Here is a 20509-nt window from a genome sequence, read left to right as displayed (position 1 = left end):
CTTAATGTGCAGCATTGTCTAAAGTGGAGCTGGTATTTAGATATTTTCCAACAGAAAGAAAGGGAGAGTAAAAACTACAGTTGGTTTAAGGAATGCTGAATAAGGTGGAGGTGTAAAAACCCACCATGTTCCTCCCACACACTGTACAGTTTTGGTGAAGCTAAATTCTGCTTTAACTGCACTACAGTGTTTTTGAGTGATGATATAGGAGAGCTTTGTATGAATCTATAATTAAAAAAGGTTTATAATGTGGAGGCAATGAGCTCTTGGAAGAATTTTATTTAGCACCAACTAACTACCCTTTTACCTCAAAGGCTTCTGTGTTCTTGTGACCTTGGCCTTGTTTGTGATTGGATTTTATTTTTCTACTCTAGTTTTTCATTGGCTTTCTCCTGTGCACTGCTTTACTGCAACTGCAAACTTTAATCAAATGTTGGACTTAAACATTCTGCTCATCTCCTTCCTTATTAAAAATGTAGAAAAATGTTTAATTCGCCTCTTCTAAAGATGTTGGAATCCTTTTTTTTAGAGGCTGATAGAAGCATTTCTACAACAGGTATTTAGTTGTGGTGAAGAATAATCAGCATTCACATTAAATTAGTTCTCTGAGTTGTCATGGTTTCTGTAGATACTGTAGATGGCTATGGAGAAGCAGAGCTGCATCACTGCATCAGAGCTCCAGCAACGCATATTCAGGGTTCCTCGCTTGATCAGGTAGAGCTTAGAAGAACTGGAGCAACAGATCTTTTGAAACACTACTGACATACAAAGGATCAGGGATAACACAGAAATAATTGAAGAGGAGGGAAAAAAGGCAAAAGTTTGGCCAAAAATTAAATGTGATTCCCATATTATTCAGTGGCAGACTCAGAAAGTATTTTGTCCCTCAGGCTATAAGACTGTTCAACTCCTCTGAAATTGGCATTTGTCCAATAGCTCATGAAGAATGGTTTGATACAAATGCTCTAAAAAGATTTGGAATTAAATAGTTTTACATTGACTTTCTAATGAGAGGATATTAGAGAGTCTGTAATTCAACAATTAACTGTATCTAATAAATCTGGGACACATTTTAATACTTATGTGTGCTTACACATATTTAATTATATATGGGAGATTATAGAATGTAGAATATATGAAGAGTATATTATTACATATAAATAGACTTGCTTATCATCACTGTCTGACAGAAATCTTTCTCACTTTTTGATAAAATGTTGGAATGCCGTCAGTTGTTCTTTATATTTTTTGAAATTCATTCTGAATGGATAAATAGAATTGCTCCAAAAACTTACTTGAAATAAAGTGTTTTTACACTGACTTCCTTTAAAAGTTCTGTAGGAAACTTCTGCACAACCTCTATTACACAGACACTAAAAGACTCTACTTTTATACATGTATACTTTATTTATTTATTTTTTTTGTATCTTGCAAGGTCTGTGAACTGTGTTAATCTGCTACTGAATGTATAGAATTTTTCGAATACTAAAAAAAAAACTAAAAAAAATAAAAATCAAATTTTTGACACATCTAACCAGCACAGTAACATCATACTGATATTAAAAATCGGCTATTAATTAATTCATCTTATTAGACAGTTAGCATCCAGGCTAACATCCATTTTTTACATTTTATTCAGATTATTTTATATTTTTTTGGACTGTAGGAAGTAACCATTTAATCGAAATATGATCAAATATCTAAATTCTGTTAACTGTTAACATTTGCATCTCATATCTTGCTGTATAGTTTATTACAGAGCAACAAATTTCAGCTATTAATATAAAAACTTATTAGAGTGTAGTTACTCTATAAGACATATTTGAGTAGCCTAGAATCTCCTGAAAATAACCTCTGGAATTTGTAAACTCCTATAAGAATTAAAGTGCGGCTATATAAAATTGGTCTAGTGTTTTAAGATTTACACTGAATTGTGATTTTTGATGATGAATGTGATTAATGCTCTGTGATGATTATTTATTAATGAATTACAGAGCATTTAATTAACTGGATGATTTTTTTTATTTGCCTGACAGCTGTATGAAAATCCAAAATTTGACAAAAAATGTCAAAACCTGGAAACAGAAAACAGAATTTGCCCAAAAAAATAGATCAGATTTCATAGGCCTTGAATAAACATGGGACTACATTCAGGCTTCATTGTGGCTGCTGCTACTGTTTCCAGCTAATTGTCTATTTTTATTTAAAGCTCTCATTGGGAGAGTTCCTCCAAACATAACCCACTGCTATTGTTTTTATGTTGAAACGTGTGTACTTTCCAGCGCTTTAGAGTCATATCATCTCTGCTTTCATTGAGTTAATGGTGTTAAAGGTTTTTCACACAACGATGAGGAAATTGCTTTTTGTGGTGTAAGCACAGATCAGAATGGGAGCTGTTCAGAGTATAAATTGTAAAAGAAGCTGGAGGGTCTGCGAGCTTCCTCTCCGCCACAACAAAGTAACAGCAGCAAGCTGTACAGAACAATAAACATTAATTTAGCGTGATATCCTGCAGAAACTGCTCCTCTCTGCCTCACAGCATGTGATTATCAACCCGATTCCTCTTCTGACGGAGCATTCAGTGCAGTAGTATAAGTTTACATCTCAACTAGGTGAAGGGAAAGTGTGATTGTTTATTTATAAGAACAAACATTATGACTTTATGAGGTAAAAAAAAATGTATATAAAAAGGCCTTAAGCATGAGAAGGACTAAAAAAAGATTATTAGGCTTTGATACAGGAATAGGGCTATGTGATATTCATATCATCTACAATAATATCTTAATTATCCAGTATGCTAATCAGTGAGGAAAACCATGTTCACTAGGTCATGCTATATAGACTACTGTGCATACACACTGAGAATGTTTATGCTGTGTGCTAGAAAGGGCTATCACTAAATTCATATTAGGCAGGCGACTAGTTTCTCCAGAAGCTCCAAAAATCCAATTTGAAGCAAAAAAGCATCTAATCTTCAGGGATAACATACTGCACAAAATATTTTGTTAATTATAATTAGTCACAGAATATTGTTGTTAATAATTAATTTTTAAGCAATTGACCCCATTATTATAAATGCAAAGCTGACATAGGTTGCCAGATTGACACAGAGTGGCAAGCAACGATGAGTCTTACTCTATAGCTGATCAGTAAATATATAGACGTATAGATGTTAGACCAGTTTCCATGGCTGCAGCACACTGTTTGCATGCTGTTGTCAATACCAGGCAACCCTGAGTGTGGAAATGGGATTGGGGTTGGGCAGATTTGAAGGCTAAATCTCACACAGATGTCTGTGACATACATCAGAGTTTAAATAAGAAAAAACCTTATTATTATTATTATTATTATTGACAAAAGTACAGATTATTGAGGTATTGTTTTTGTCAACAGAACACACCCCTATACAGGACTTTTTTTTTTAAGGTTAGGTTACAGATTTAGGGTTAGGTTCATAAACATACGCATATACACGCTTTTATTGGCTTAGTGCTGAACATATTATTTTTTATAAATCCTAATTTCTCTTTTTACTTTCATTTAAATCTGTGATTGGTCAATATCTCATACTGAATGGATTCATACTAATGCTAAAAACAGACTTAAAATAAAATATTTTTACTTTGACTACCATTGAGAGTTAAGAAGCCTTCTGCCGTTGTGGAGATATTGAGGATATTAGAGATTATGTGACCCAACAATTAACTGTATATAAAAAATCTTGGACACATTTTAATACTTACATGTGCTTACACATATTTGATTATATATAGGAGATTTTTTATTAATACAAGTAAATATCAACTTTCAGTGTAGAACATATAATATATGAGGAGCATTAGTACTATATATAGATAGACTTGCTCATAATCACTGTCAGACAGAAATCTTGTGTCTCCACAAGATTTTTAATTGTTTGATAAAGTGTTGGAATTCTGGCAATTGTTCTTTTTATTGTTTCAGAATTTAATGCTGAACGGACCAATATACATGTTCCAAAAAATAACTTAAAATATCATGTTTTTACATTGACATCTATAAAAAGTTCAATAGTATGTTTTTCCCGGTCTACAGCTAGCTATGTTATACCTAATTATAAAAGTAAAAGTGTGTGTGTGTGTGTTTCTGAGAGAAAGAGAGAGAGAGAGAGAATGAGATGTGTGTAGGCTAATGGATGGAGCTGGTGTGTGTCTGCAGTGGATGTGTCGGGGTTATTCAGAGGCTACAGTATTTACTAGCCTTTCCAGACCCTTTAATATGCAGGATAGATGACAGTAATCTCTGTGTGTGTGTGTGTTTGTGTGTGTGTGAATGCGAATGCTCTGTGGTCATCTGTGCGATTATATACAGGCACTGCCGCTGTGCTTGTGTATGGGTCATTCTTTTTTTGTGGTGTTAAACAGGAGGGCACACAGGTTGATTTATAATTAAGTACTATAATCTGACACACACACACGCACACACAGCTCAATATAGATATTTGGTAAAAGCCAAAGTACAAAATAAAAACATTATTGGAAATAATATAAAAATACCTGTGGAGTCTCTGCTGTGATGTGTTGCTTTGTCATGCATAACATTATTAAAACAAAAACAAAAAACAAAGAAAAATATATGTATTTCATATATTTCTGTGATTTCTTCTGCTTATGGGTTTATATTCCAACCCTCACCTAAACCTCTGTGACTAACAGAGCAGATTTCTTGGAAAAAACTGCTGTTTTGGGGTAGAATGTACTTTTCCTGATGGAAAGCAGCCAGTTATCTCCACGGGCACAAAATGTTCATATTTCATCATTCTTCCACACCACGGACGAGGCGTATTTCTTGTGTAACCTCCACAGTAAGTTGGTTTTCTTTAGACGACAGTTTCTTATTCATGTGTGCATAATAGTGCAGAGTACACTCTGTAACTGTCTAAAAAACACAGGCCTGCTCCTGTTACTAAGCTGAACTCAGTTTATATCACAGTTACATGCAACAAACACTAATGCTTGTTGCGATGCTATGACACTAGTTGTTTGTTAAAGGAGAAGATATAAAATTATATTTAACTCTGTAACCGAGGAATAGTCCATTGTGGCTCTGGTGTACTGGTGGCTCAGCGGTTAGAGCAGGTGTGTGTAAGAGCAGGTGTGGGTTTGAAACCCAGGTTCAACAAGCTGCTGTTGTTGGGCCTTTGAGCAAGACCCTGGGACCTGCAGCAATGGCTGCCCACCACTCCGGTCACGTATGCTTACTGCCTCTGTGTGTATGTGTGTTCACTATGTGCATGCGTCTATTCACTGCACGGATGGATTACAGGCGAAGGCCAAATTCCATCTGTGCTTCCAGCAGAAGTATGGTGAATGTGGTTGTCTTGTCCACTGCAGCAGGTGTTCAGTTACAGCACAGTTTCCCACAGTGAATTTCTCCTGGAGCTCCAGCGGAGGACATTCAAGTAAACTGGACACTGGAATGTTGTCTTTTGAAAGAATATCATAATAGTGCCGATTAAATCATTAAGACCACAAGTGGGCCAAATATTTTTTTTCATGCTTACACAAAACCCCACAAAGTTTCATACAAAAACTGTGTGATTAGAGATTGTGTGTGTGTGTATTTCCTTCTAAACAGATGGAGCTACGGGAATATTTTGTCATGCTGATTCAATCTGATTTAGAATAAAAAGATTTTGGTTAATTGCACTTCCAACTGTGGCTCGTTATAAAAAGGGAAAAAAAACCTGGAATGAACACAAGAGGAGTGTGGGGAAAAAGCCACAGGCATGTGGAAAAGTGTGAAAAGAAGATTTCACTCTGATTGTGCTTTTCTCTAGAGGAGTAGAGAGAGAGAGAGAGAGAGAGAGAGAGAGAGAGAGAGCGCACATGTCTCCAATGAATTTAGTATAAGAGTGTTTAATCACTGTGCAGAAACACCCAACCAGAGGTGTCATGTAATGAAGTACAAATTCTTTCTGTCACTTTACTTGAGTAGAATTTAAGGTTTACTGGAGTAATTATTTTTCAGATTATTTTTTACGTCTACTCCTTACATTTTCACACAATTATCTATACTTTCTACTCCTTACATTTTACAAATAGCCTTGTTACTGCTTTCAATTCAGCTTCTCATCGATAAAAAAAAACCTATCCAGACAAATGTCTCCATTCAGATAAAGTGAATCTGATTGTGGATGGATGAGAAGTATAAACAGTAAGGAGCAAAGAAAAAATTTCATTGTACGAGAAGAAACTTGTTTTTTATACTGTGCACATGACAAACTCTTTTAAATCTTGAATCTTGAATCAGATACATTCCAACACCCTATTGGTTTAAACTCAATCCATAATGCACACGTTATGCCCTCACTCCACCAAAAACATAGCAGATGTATGAAGTCTAGTATGAAGATGATCTGTACAGAGAGACTCAAACAAACCTGAGTAAAATGTCCCAACTAAGCTTCTTTAATATATTTACATTGTACTAAAATACATTCATTTTCAATGGGCATACTGTATATGCATCTGAAACAGGCTGCCTAGTGCATCCCAACTTTATCAACATTAGTGCACTATAGGACCCTGTGACACGGCCTAAGCTTTTGTCCTTAGTGGCATTTTTTCCCCTTACATGACTTTTACCTGAGTGTACCATGTACACTAATGTTTATGTGTGTGTATGTGTGTGTGTGTGTGTGTGTGTGTGTATAAGCATCTGTGTCTGTCTTGCTTCTATTGTAAAAGTTGAAGTTATGTTTAAATGTAATGTTTAAATATTCCTGATAGTAATTAAGTTTATGCTTATGGCTAACACACACACACACACACACACACACAGAGACACACCCTGCAGTCAGAAACACTGAAATACAGGCTTACGCTTTCATTTGTCATCTGCCAATTCTGTCAACCTAAGCAACCATTTGTTTCCGTGGAAACGGGGCAGACACGGCAGTAACCCTGCTGGCTCTGCACCGCTGCCGTCCGACAACATCGCCTCCGAGACCACATGCTGAGTCTGTGAGTGTGTGTGTGTGTGTATGTGTATGTGTATGTGTGTGTGTGTGTGTGTGTGTGTGTGTGTGTGTGTGTGTGTGTGTGTGTGTGTGTGTGTGTGTGTGTGTGTGTGTGTAATTCAGTGTTTTCACACTCAGGTAGTAGGCAGTAATAGTCCTGCTACAGAACACAGCAAACATAATTATCTGTGAACCTGAATAAACACCAAGAAAGTCCCTTTTTCCACAGCGCTCACCCTTCACTCTCACTCTCACCCAATACTTCACTCACACTCCTGATATCAGCGTTAATTAAAACAGCAGTGGTCTAAATGTGTCTAAATGGTAGACTGGGTTCTTGTTCTTGGGCCCAAATCCTAATGTTACTGACCTGAATCTGTAGGACTACATCCTCCTAATACTGTAACATGATTTAACTGTTACACCGCAGCCTCTTTTTTACATCCTTTACAAGGCATGTCACGATACTCATTGCTATCTTACACCCTGGCAACAGTCTATTTTCATGCCTTCTGCCTGCGTTGTTTAAATTGCAAAGGTGCTGTTGAATGTATCTACGCTGATGAGTGTGGTGGTGAGGAAGTGAGGTGTGTTCAGGTAAATTTCTGCTGTATTGCTATCTTGGCAACAGAAAACACAGGTGCTCCACTGACTGAAAACAATCTAGACAGATGTCAACAGTCAGACATTCATTGCTATCTTGGCAGTAATTTGTCAATAGGCACGTGCCTAGTGCACATACACCCCTGCTTTTTACACACACATGGGCAGGCAGCAGTGCACAAACCCATAGCATGTACCTGTTGGCAGCTATGCAAACTTTTACATCAACAATAAATAAAAAACGAGCAGGTCAGTCTCCTCTGCTGAGAAGCAGTGGACAGGTCCCAGTAGACAAAGTGCACCTGGCTCTCAAAGGGAATGAAAAGAGAAAAGCTGATTGGTTTGTTCCTCTTTAAACCTAAAGCACACCCTTTTGCCTTTTGCACATTTCAAACCATTAAAATTTTACCTTTACCGTTGTTTCGATAGCAAAGACACACTGACATGACCTAAACCAAACAATTTGGATTTGTTCAGTACCCACTTTGCTTAGTCAGAATTAACTGAGAATTATTCAGAAAGTAGTTTCTGAGTTTGAACTATGACTCCAGTATACACTTTGAATCATGCAGTATAAACTATAAAGTATTACTTAATTATTGCAAATTATTTAGTAACCGCTATAAGAATCTACTGTGCCTTATTCAGTGTCTACTATTAAATATTTAATAACACCGGCATTCCACATCCACCTAGATTATTCTGTATCTACAGCAAATTAGTTAATCTCCAAAATTATTTATTTAATGTCTACAATGAATTATTTAAGATCCACTATGGTTTATTTAGTATCTACTAGTAAATATTAAATCTATACTTTGACATGTTCAGTAACCACCTTAAATATCTACAACAGCGTATTCATTACCTGCTACAAATGAATCAGTATCTACTATAATTTATTCAGCATGTACCATAGTGTATTCAGTACCTACTACAAATGAATCAGTATCTCCTATGATTTATGCTGTATTTGCAACAGCGTATTCAATATCTACAACAAATTATTCAGTATCTACTATGTTTCATTCAGTATTTACAACAGCATATTCAGTGTCCATAACAAATAATTCAGTATCCATTGGGATTTATTTAGAATCTTCTATGATTTGATCAGTAACTACTATAAAAAGTTAAATATTGTCCATGAATTATTCAGTATCCACTATGATTTATTTAGAATCTTCTATGATTTGATCAGTAACTACTATAAATGATTAATTATTTTCTATGAATTATTCAGTATCCAGTATGAATTGATATCGTGACATGTAGGAGAGTCATTAACTGATGTAAAGTCCTCCCACATGGGGTTAATGGGGTACATGACTGACTGAATCTGTTAATGTTGCTTATGGAAAGGAAAGTCACTCATTTATACGAAAACAGTGAGCATCTCTATAACTCAGAGTAAATCTGCAGTACACAGTGTGGTAAGATATGTAGAGTAAGAAAGATAAATACACACCTTCCACCAGAGTGTATGGCTTTATTCATATTTGTGTTACATGTGTGTGTTTGCTATTATAGAACAGTGTGAAGTCTTATCTTTTCACTGGGCTTAGACTGCACTGAGAACTCTCTGGAGTCAGGTAGTCTTTTGGTCGCTGACTGAACTGGCCCTCAGGTGCTACTCACATAAACGGTATTAAATTCTGACAGCTTTTTTTTTCCAGACACAGAAGCTGAACAGAATGAAGACCTTGGGCGAAATCTTGCTCTGTCTGATGAATACTCATAGCAGGCGAGCATGCGGAGGGCTTTCTAGGCCAGGCTGCGTGAGATATGTAGTGCATGAATAATATCAACCTATTCAGACTGCCACTATTATTAAATCCTTCCCTCATGCTGCCATTATCACCGCTGTTCTGTGGAAAGCGCTGTATTAAAGTTTTGCATGGGAAGGTAGTGTCACTTAATCGCTAACAGTTTACAGCAGTTATTATGGTCATTTGTGGGTGACACGTGTAGCACTGGGGTCTTGGGTTCAAGTCCCTATCTGTGTATAGCTTCCATGATCTTCCTGTGCCTGCATGAATTTCTGATCTGCTGGTTTTCTCCCACTAGGGGTGTGACGAGACTCTAATATAACGAGACAAGACGAGACACGATACTGGATCCACGAGAACGAGACGAGATTTAAAAATAAAGTTTTAAAGAAAATGTCAAAAATTACACATTTTTGACGTTTTATTTGACAAAATTGTATAACACAAACTCCACAGACTGGTTTCTTTCACACATTGATTTCATAAGAAATAGAAATAAGATTTAGAATAAAAAATAAAAATAAAACTTTTCTATGTCTTATATAGTGCAAACAATAAGTGCAAACCACAACCAGTCATATTAAGCCTATGTTTTTTTTGTTTGTTTTTTTTTTCTCCTAAATCTCTTGTAATTAAACTATGCATAACCATAACCAGTCATATTAAGACTATGCTGGAAGTGCAAACAGAGACAGAAAATGTTTTAAATACAGTACAGAGCTAAAGGATTAGTACAACAGCCTGTATGATTTACTTACAGTATTTACATATGGTTTGTGTCTTGTTGGTCACTCTGTTACTGTTTATTGTTTCCACTGGAGCCAAAATGCAGCCAGACATACAACTTATAAAGTAGCAGAAGCATCTTCTATACAAATGCCGAATTTTCCTCTTCTGCACAGATGAAATGGCAAATCTTAATTGCCCTTCTGACCAATTTATAACAGATAAAATGTTTTATTGTAATAGTATCTTAATTTACTGAAATTCACGTATTAACCCTGCTATTAATCTTTGGTTTGACTTTTTGTATTGCAGAGAGTATGTGATATATGGTTGGCAGGCCTGACTGCTTCTAAAATAGTGATGTGTGGTTCGCGAACGATCTGACTCTTTGAAGTGAACGATTGGAACCGGCTCCACAATGGGAGCCGTTTTAGGTCTTATTTGGGAGCCATTTTTTTACTTCAGTATCTCGCTGTCTCTCCGCCTCCCTGTCGTTGTGCTTGTGCTCTGCAAGTGCCACAGACCCGACAGTTTTTTTCCAACGTTGTTTTTTTTCGCCCGGTAATCCCACCCTCCCTCAGTCGGTGCCTTAATGTCTCCACTGTCCGCATGTCAAGCGTGTGCTCCACACATCTGACCAATCACACACAGCTTTCAATTACGTGACGGGGAAACTGCTGTTATGCAGCAATTTTACTCATCACAAGTGCTTACAAATTTCAATAATGAAACAAAATGTTATAAAATTAGGTTTAAGATATTAATTAATTATGTAAAAAAAACATATATGGTGAGCCGTTTGGGAGCCGAAAGAGCAGGCTCTCCACAGTAAGGAGAGCCATTAGAGCCGCATCTCAAAATAGAGCCGAAAATCCCATCACTATTCTAAAAGAATTATAGTTCAGTGCTGGTTTTTACCTTATTCCTTATTTAGAACTGTCTTCAGCTAGAGTTAAAGGGTCATTCAGTATCCAATTTTCAATAGTAAATGATAAAATGATCAGGATGTGTCATCAGATATTAAGAAAACACTGTTGATATTTTCTCAGTGGGCCAGTGGAGGTTTGACAAACCACCAAAAGAACAACACAAAGTTATTTGGACTGAAATGAAATCCTGTATCTGTTCTGATGTGAGAAATATGACAATCTCTCTTGAGTGCACAATGAGCCCTAAATGGTTTAGGTAGATGGAAAACGAAATATATTTCTTGTAGACTTGTAGAATCTATACCAAGACGCGCTGAGGCTGTTGTGCTGTAGAAGCTTGTGGTGGCTTACACATTTCACAGTCCATCGCAGGTGGATACACAGAAGGTGCTGGGATCAGCAGGCCACCACAAAATTCTCTTTTCACAACCTGAAACACAAAACAATCCAAATGTAAGAGGTAAAAATATGCAATTCCAAAGATTTGCAAATAATTTTCTATTTTCCTTTATATTTCTAAAATATTATATCTTCTACAAGCGTCTGGAAATCTTATCCTTTGTCAACTCTGACCTGGACTTCTAGACTTACTCACTTTGTTGACCTCGTCACCAGTCATGCAACCAATCATGCTTTAAAATCTCACGAATAGTAGGCCTCTTAGCAGGTATGTACTGCAGGCACTGGCGAATCAGATCGCAGCATTCTGTGTAGAGTGATGGGACAGGATGGGAGAGAGATGTTTCAGTCCTTCAGCTTTAACTCTGCACATTCTTCCACAGCTAAAGATTTAGCTACTGATTACCATTAATAAAAGGAAGAGTCATTATGTGTCACTAGTCTGTTTTTCACACTTATCTTACCATCAGAGAGGCCATCCTTGAAGTACAGAAGCCCCGCCACAATATCCTTGGCGTTTTTAAAAGGGCACGACCCACAAAGCATCCGGAAAAGAAAGATCCCTAAAGACCACACAGTTGCAGTCTTTGAATGGTACCTCCTCTTCCGGAACAACTCTGGTGGCACGTATTCAAATGTGCCTGAGAACATAGAAGAGAAAGAAGCAGATTTGAGATCAGAACTTAATTTCTACGAGTAATGTGTGAATTTTACAGTGAATGCACTGCTCTAAATATTTTACCTGAATAAAGATTATATCCATATTTCTTCAGCCAGTCGCCACATCCAAAGTCTATTAACTTTAGCTCCAAGGTGTTGGGGTTAATGAGGAAGTTCTCAGGTTTAATGTCCCTGTGTAGAACTCCTCTCTTGAGGCACTCTCCTGCTGCCTTAACCACCTGGGGCATGATGTGCCTGGCCATGTCTTCAGTTAAGGAACCTCCAAATATATCTAGGAAGTCCTTCAGGTCTAAACATGGCTGAAAACGCTCCAGCACGAGGATGTAGTACCTAGGGTCATCAAACCACTCGATGAGTCTTATAATGTTGGTAACTGGGGGCTCACTCATCCTCTGCATTAGTGCCACTTCCATGGGAATGGGTTTGGAACCATCAGCCTGCAGGAAAATATGACGAGGTTAATCAGTGAGAAATATTGATAATTTGAAACTCAGTCCTGTGTTATTATGATCTGTGATCTTCAAACCTGTATTTTAGGTACACTTACGGATGGGACGTACTGAGTTGTGTCTCGCTTCACAACAAATTTAATGGCAACCTGCACACAAAGACAGTGCAGTAAAAGACTGTTATTAAGATTACGAGAATTTCAAAGGAATTTGATGAGATAATGACGTTATGGAGTGAGATTAATAAGTCAAAAACCTGTAGGCCATCAGAGCGACGTGTTCCTTCATGTACCAATCCAAAAGCTCCTTCACCAATTTTAACACCAGTAATGTAGAGAGAAGCAAACGTCTCTGTGGAAAATAGTGGTAAACATGAATCTTAGCTCAGTTTGTATCATTTATCATGTGTTCATTATTACTCTTACTGGATATGCAGTGGATTGTACAGCATGTACACTTGGATAGTTACACTTCAGTTATATAGATAAAAACACTTCTTTGTGTTCAGTGGGGTAATGAACTGACCTCGCTTGGTGTCCTCTGTCCCTTTCCTCTTCTTGCTAGAGGGGCCATCAGAGTTTGGATGGACATTACAGATCTCCTCTGTCCTTTTTCGCTTTCTCTGAAAACCAGCTGTGGACAAGATGATTAGTATATTTAGTAGGATTTTATAGATCGTCAGAATAATTCACCACATATTATTAATGTACTTTTTAAATAGGAAACTACTATGGAAATGTGCTGAATCTGATCGAGTGTCCATATAAATGCTGCTTAGTGGAGATCAGTTTCTGCCCCATCACTAGTAAAAATAAATCAAATAAAGAACATCTCTCTGGAAAATCATTAAATAAATCATAAATAAGTTTCAACAAGAATCTATGAACTGACCTGTACGAGCGCAGTGCTGCTCCATCACTTTCTGTGTGTTTATGTTTATCAAACAAACTCCAAATAAACTCCAAATACACACCAAATAAACACCAAATAAACTCCAAATACACACCAAATAAACACCAAATAAACTCCAAATACACACCAAATAAACACCAAATACACACCAAATAAACACCAAATAAACACCAAATAAACACCAAATAAACACCAAATAAACTTCAAATGAACTCCAACCAAACTCCACAGAAATGAGATTTCAGCTGGTCAGCAGTGTTTTATCACAACTCATCAGCTGTGACATCACAATTCAAAACGTTCTAAATTCTAAAATTGTACACATAGGCCCTGTGTGTGTGTGTGTGTGTGTGTGTGTGTGTGTGTGTGTGTGTGTGTGTGTGTGTGTGTGTGTGTGTGTGTGTGTGTGTGTGTGTGTGTGTGTGCGCGTGTGTGTGAGCAAGAGAGAGAGAATGTGTGCGCGTGTGCGCGCGTGCGCGCGTGCGTGCGTGTGTGTGTGTGTGTGTGTGTGTGTGTGTGTGTGTGTGTGTGTGTGTGTGAGCAAGAGAGAGAGAGAGAGAGTGTGTGCGTCTGTGTGTGTACATATGGTTATCTATGTTTTTTATTATTATTATTAATGTTACAGACAGTCCAAACTGAACACTCTGTGAATGCTCATTGGTTAAAATCAATCACATGTCTGTATTTTATTTTTATTTACATTTCTGGCTCATGTCTCTTAATATATACTTAAATACATAAGCAGAGCTCATAATGACATTATGATGTGTGGTCTGAGCTCTTCCCCTATAAACTGTTTAATGAATAAGGGGTCATTTCCTGCATATATATATATATATATATATATATATATATATATATATATATATATATATAAGTTATTATTTTTAAGTTAGACTCAGCTCACTGTCAGCAGCTCTAGCTTTGTACAGCTCACTGGAAACTCTACACTCCAGAAACTCTATCAGTGTATTTACATAATTTAACTTAGCTAAACTGACTTTACCACATTTCAGCACACAAGCAGATACACTCCATACTTTAGCCTTGCTCAGTTAGCTAGCTAGAATGGTTGCTAAGCAACCTAACACATGCCATTTTGGCAAGATTCCAACAACAGAGTCTAAAGTTTTACTGTGTGGTTAAAGCCAATGCATATACAAATATACACACAATTTACCTCATGACAGATGCTTTAATGTGCCACAAAGATGATTTAACCCCTTAAAATGCCTTGACCTGTATACAGGCTACAGGTGTTGGTGATAAAAATCCCTTTTTCTGCGCGTCTCAGCAGAGAAAACACAATTGGAATATATATAAACACAATTGTGTTTTCCGCCGCCAAGATAGAAATAGAACAGAATTTTACCTAAACACGTCATTTCCAAACCACCATGCCCATCAGCGTAGATATGTTGCTAAAATGTGATGCTATTTTAAGGGTGCAAGTGCACAGCATGAAATATGTTGACACGGTGTAAGGTAGCAAAGAGCATTGCAACGCAGGGTGTGCAATATATGCAACAGACAAGGTTGTCAATACGGTGCAAATTGATAAATAGAAGAGACAGGTATATATGCATATAGAATAGATGATAATAATTAGTACTCAGGTGATAAGAAATGGTAAAACCCTTCAGAATTGGTCGTCTGTGATGGTGTGACTATGTGATATCATGATCAGGTGGATTGTGGCAAGTGTAGTTTAAGGATTCGACAGAGGCAGAACAAGAAGAAGCCGGAAGCACGACACTGTTGCAGGTTGTAATGAATTGCAGTTCCATTAGACTTAATTATTGTTTGGTCATCAATAAAAGCTCTACAACCGAGAGGCTCATCATCAGCTCACCACTGCAGCCTAATTAATGATGTATTAGAGCCAGTATTAGGCCTTGTGGGCAACTATTGCTGCTCCAGCAGCAGTAATAATAACTGCAACCTGCACTTTCACTGCAACATGTTCAGCTCGCAGTCACCTATTACACAATGCAGATAGTTTAAGAGTTGTTTTGCTGACTGCACAAAATCGAGAGCCTCCATTGCTCTTTATGGTTCTAGGTTTCATGCTAATCAGCCCACAGTGAAGTCCCTCACAGGCTGAACTGAGAGCATTAGAGCAGAAAGAAGACATGCTCATCATAGCTCTGGAAAGCTCTGCACTCTCTCTGTAGCCACTGGTCTACACTTTTGCATTATTCACAATTTGTGGGCTTATTTTCCTGATCAATGAAGCAAAAAGCTTTGTGCCTCTGTTGGGGAATATTTTTGCACCACGCTCAGCGAAATGGGCTTTAAATCGAAACTGCTCTACAGTTTGGAACATGGGTAGAGCTTTTGGGCTGGTTCCAACAGGATGTCCAGCATGTATGTCCAAATTTTTCCAAACACACTGATCTAATTGGATGATTCTGCTATTTAAAGCACACTCATCGCTGACACAGCTGTGTATCCCCCATAGAAAAGCACAGGCAGGGGAGGGAAATGCTCTAGAGCAACTGCATGTTCAGCTAGAGGACTGTAAATCTCCTGTCCACTGGACTTTAAAGAGGGGGAATGTGTCTGCAGTGCTGAAGCCAGGGATCTAAACCAGGTTCAAGGATGGAGAGCTGTAAATAAACAGTAATAGAATATTTGATTTTTTTTAAATATGTAATATAATTTAATCATACTTCCATTCTACTACTAATTTAAAATAGTACTTCCATTCAACTACTAATTTTAAATCTTTTTAAAATTTTAAATAGTTTTGTATTTGTCATGGACAGACAGGACTTAGACACATGCAGATGCAAATCTTATAAAGAAGGGGTACAAAGGAGTAGACAAAACAAGCTGGGTCAACAGCAGTAAGATGGAATAGACATACCATAACCACGAAACAGTCTGAGGGTCAAACACAGCGAGGTAATATCAAAGGGCAGGCAATAATCAGCGTCGAAAAATACAAAAACAAGTGAGGTAGAAACGCTTTGTTAAGTGGAGACCCAACAATACTCATTGATGAGTGAGTGAAGTGCAGGTGTATATATAGTGGGGAAATCCGATGTTGTTAATATTCCGATGATGTGCTTCCTAGTAGTGCAATTTGCAGTGTCATGTGATCATGTGAGGGAGTGATGTCAGTGTGCATTCTGGGTTTTGTAGTCCGGAGGCTGAGGATCGCAGGCAGAGCTGAGTGTAGGAGAGACAGGACCGCCTTCAGTGTCAGGCGTGACAGTATTTTTTTATGTTTGTGAAGCCAATAGATTGTCCAAAAACATGTCTTTTTTTGTATTAAATGCTTGTCTGGGGTGATTCAATGTAGATATTTTTTTATGTGCATATTGTCGCTGTCCAATAAAAACATGTATCACCGAAACAGCAACTTTACAAGAGAGATATAAAACTATCTTAACTTTCAATGGAAGTCAATGCAAAAAGAGTTTATTTCAGGTCATTTTTGAGAATTTCTATTAGTCCCATTCATCAAGAAATTTTGTCACACTGTAAAGGACAAAATATGCATTCACATTTTGTAGTGAGCTAAAAATCAACAAAAATGGACTAAACGTAAATCCCATTATGTTAGATTGTATTAAATTAAGTTTTATTTCAAGAAACATTAGACAGAGATACAGGTGTGTTGTGCTGCACTCATCAGAATGCAGAATAGAAAAAATCCATCACATATGCATTACATGGTTTCTTTCATGCAAAAGCCTTGCTTTTTTACATGCCACGAGTATGGCAGTTATTCTTATGAATTGACCATGAATCTCCGTTGATCACATCACGGTTATATTAGTGATGAATCTCCACTAAACATACTTGGAATGAATTAGAGTAATGAAGCTGTAGTGAACTTGTCTGGGCTCACGGTGTAGATATAATAAAGCTCAACTGAATGTATAAGAAGAAGTGAATCTCAACCGAAGGTCTTTGAGGTGGGTAGGAGTAACAAAGCTCAACTGAATTTCTTTGGAATTGGTAAGTCTTTGGGATGAGTAGGAGTAAAAATGTTAAACTGAAAGTGTATGAGATGAGTAGGAGTAACTGTGTCCAACTAAAAGCGTTTTTACACCTGTAGTTCATTTCTTTGGTCCGAATCAGTTGATGAGTTTGTTTAGTATTTAGCGTTTTCTCCCTCTGTTTGGTCTGGTTTCACACCGACATAAACCTAAACGCACCAAAATGCGCACCAATAAACCACACGAGCCGGCTGTGTCCTCTGATTGGTCAGAGCTGTCTGGGCACGGGAGTAAATATAAGTAAATATAAAGTAAATATAGTGAGAAGATTCTATGTTCCAGCACATATATCTGTGCTTTAACACTAAATGCTGAAACGCTACGTTTTCAAACAGTGTTTAGACGTGCAGCGCAGATGTACACATAGTAAACCGAGTCGTGCTGCTGTGAGGAGTGAACGCAGCACAGACCACACGTGCATGAACACACCGTTTGTTTATAGCTGTGGTAATTAGTTTTATCTGGCTAATATATCAGTTTAAACTGCACCTTATCAGCAGTTTAGCTTAAATAAATTGACTATATTTGATAGCTGTGTCGGATCGAGACCGGATTACGTTCTCTCCAGAAGTAAACTGACCGAGACCACCTCCTCTAGTTTTGAGCCGAACCTGAGTGTGATTACTGTTTCCATACCTGCTCAATCAAAACTAAAGTTACAAATGGACCAGAGTTTGTTTTAACCAGACCAAATAGTGCTGGTGTGAAAGCTCAAAAGTCTTTGGGATTAGTTGGAGTAACAGTGTCCAACTGAAAGTCTTTGGGATGAGTAGGAGAAACAAAGTTCCACTGAAAGTCTTGTGATTAATAGAAAAAACAAAGTTCTACTGAAAGTCTTGTGATTAATAGAAGAAACAAAGTTCTACTGAAAGTCTTGGGATGAGTAGAAGAAACAAAGTTCTACTAAAAGTCTTTGGGATGAGTAGGAGAAACAAAGTTCTACTGAAAGTATTGGGATGAGTAGGAGAAACAAAGTTCTACTGAAAGTCTTGGGATGAGTAGAAGAAACAAAGTTCTACTGAAAGTCTTGGGATGAGTAGAAGAAACAAAGTTCTACTAAAAGTCTTTGGGATGAGTAGGAGAAACAAAGTTCTACTGAAAGTATTGGGATGAGTAGGAGAAACAAAGTTCTACTGAAAGTCTTGGGATGAGTAGGAGAAACAAAGTTCTACTGAAAGTCTTGTGATGAATAGAAGAAACAAAGTTCTACTGAAAGTCTTTGGGATGAGTAGGAGAAACAAAGTTCTACTGAAAGTCTTTGGGATGAGTAGGAGAAACAAAGTTCAACTAAAAGTCTTGGGATCAGTTGGAGCAATAGTGTCAAACTGAAAGTCTAATTTAAGTCTTTGGGATTTTTAGGAGTAACAAAAGATAACTGAAATTCTCAAGGATGAGTCTGGGTAGTAAAGCTCAACTTTGTGTCCTTGGATGAAGTAGGAGTTCTGTAACTCAACTGAAAGTCTTTGGGATGAGTAGGAGAAACAAAGTTCAACTAAAAGTCTTGGGATCAGTTGGAGCAATAGTGTCAAACTGAAAGTCTAATTTAAGTCTTTGGGATTTTTAGGAGTAACAAAAGATAACTGAAAGTCTCAAGGATGAGTCTGGGTAGTAAAGCTCAACCTTGTGTCCTTGGATGAAGTAGGAGTTCTGTAACTCAACTGAAAGTCTTTGGGATGAGTAGGAGAAACAAAGTTCTACTGAAAGTCTTGGGATGAGTAGGAGAAACAAAGTTCTACTGAAAGTCTTTGGGATGAGTAGAAGAAACAAAGTTCTACTGAAAGTCTTGGGATGAGTAGAAGAAACAAAGTTCTACTGAAAGTCTTGGGATGAGTAGGAGAAACAAAGTTCTACTGAAAGTCTTTGGGATGAGTAGGAGAAACAAAGTTCTACTGAAAGTCTTGGGATGAGTAGGAGAAACAAAGTTCTACTGAAAGTCTTGGGATGAATAGAAGAAACAAAGTTCTACTGAAAGTCTTTGGGATGAGTAGGAGAAACAAAGTTCTACTGAAAGTCTTGGGATGAGTAGGAATAAAAAAGTTTAATTTAAGTCTTTGGGATTTTTAGGAGTAACAAAGATAACTGAAAGTCTTTGGGATGAGTAGAAAAAACAAAGTTCTACTGAAAGTCTTTGGGATGAGTAGGAGAAACAAAGTTCTACTGAAAGTCTTGGGATGAGTAGGAATAAAAAAGTTTAATTTAAGTTTTTGGGATTTTTAGGAGTAACAAAGAGAACTGAAAGTCTCAAGGATGAGTCTGGGTAGTAAAGCTCAACTTTGTGTCCTTGGATTGAGTAGGAGTTCTGAAACTCAATTGAAAGTCTTTGGGATGAGTAGGAGTAACAAAGGTTAACTGAAAGTCTTGGGATGAGTAGAAATAACACAGTTTAATTGAAAGTCTTATAATCTGTGGATTATTAGGAGTAACAAACATCAACTGAAAGTCTTTAGGATACGTGTGAGTAGTAAAGCTTAACTTTGTGTCCTTGGATTGGGTAGGAGTTCTGAATCTCAACTGGATGTCTTTGGGATGAGAGGAACTGCTTATTAAAATCTTGGCAGACATGTTGGCAGACACTTTGTAAAACAGGTATTTGGATGCTTTTGGGCATACAGTGCACATCAGCAATCAGCAAATAACTCCACTGTGCATCCCTATCATGGTATGATTTCCTATAATTGGAGGGTGTCTGAAAGGGTCTGTTCACTGTGTTAGAGGGTGTCACTGCAACCTTTAATCGGTGCATATCTATTTTTTTAACAACACCTGTCCTTTTAGTAAACATTTATCTTCCCCGCTTCCAACACGAGCAGCCAAATTTCCCCTCCACATGCCCTGTCTGTTAAACAGTTGATAGGCATTGGCTTGACACTTTGTCTCTCGTCTCTCCAGCGCCAGATAGACAGCTGGTGTGAGCCCGGTCCCAGGCAGCTGCAGGCAGGAACACTGACAGCTAAACAGATGGCCATATCGCATCAGCGTTCCTGCTGCGCCGTTTGATGCTGCAACTGGACACGGTTGTTGAACACATCCT

General features: G+C 37.5%; 2 protein-coding genes across 2 annotated transcripts in view; one reads left to right on the top strand and one right to left on the bottom strand.

Moving 5' to 3' along the window:
• tmem121ab (transmembrane protein 121Ab) overlaps positions 1-20509 on the top strand; it is a 95790-nt gene that overhangs the window by 13933 nt on the left and 61348 nt on the right. The window lies entirely within an intron of this gene.
• On the bottom strand, positions 11416-13592 carry LOC103035777 (serine/threonine-protein kinase pim-1). Its single transcript, XM_022684500.2, has 8 exons — positions 13448-13592; positions 13082-13189; positions 12813-12907; positions 12655-12705; positions 12169-12544; positions 11891-12067; positions 11623-11733; positions 11416-11457 (listed from the first exon to the last, which is right to left on the bottom strand). Exons 1-7 carry the CDS (start codon positions 13470-13472, stop codon positions 11636-11638), a joined length of 930 nt encoding a protein of 309 aa, XP_022540221.1. The 5' UTR covers positions 13473-13592; the 3' UTR covers positions 11416-11457; positions 11623-11635.

The sequence above is a fragment of the Astyanax mexicanus genome, chromosome 1 (genome assembly GCF_023375975.1).
Source record: "Astyanax mexicanus isolate ESR-SI-001 chromosome 1, AstMex3_surface, whole genome shotgun sequence".
NCBI classification, from domain to species: domain Eukaryota; kingdom Metazoa; phylum Chordata; class Actinopteri; order Characiformes; family Acestrorhamphidae; genus Astyanax; species Astyanax mexicanus.
The sequence above is the reverse complement of the archived record's forward strand: the minus strand, read 5'-3'. Positions and strand labels throughout refer to the sequence as shown.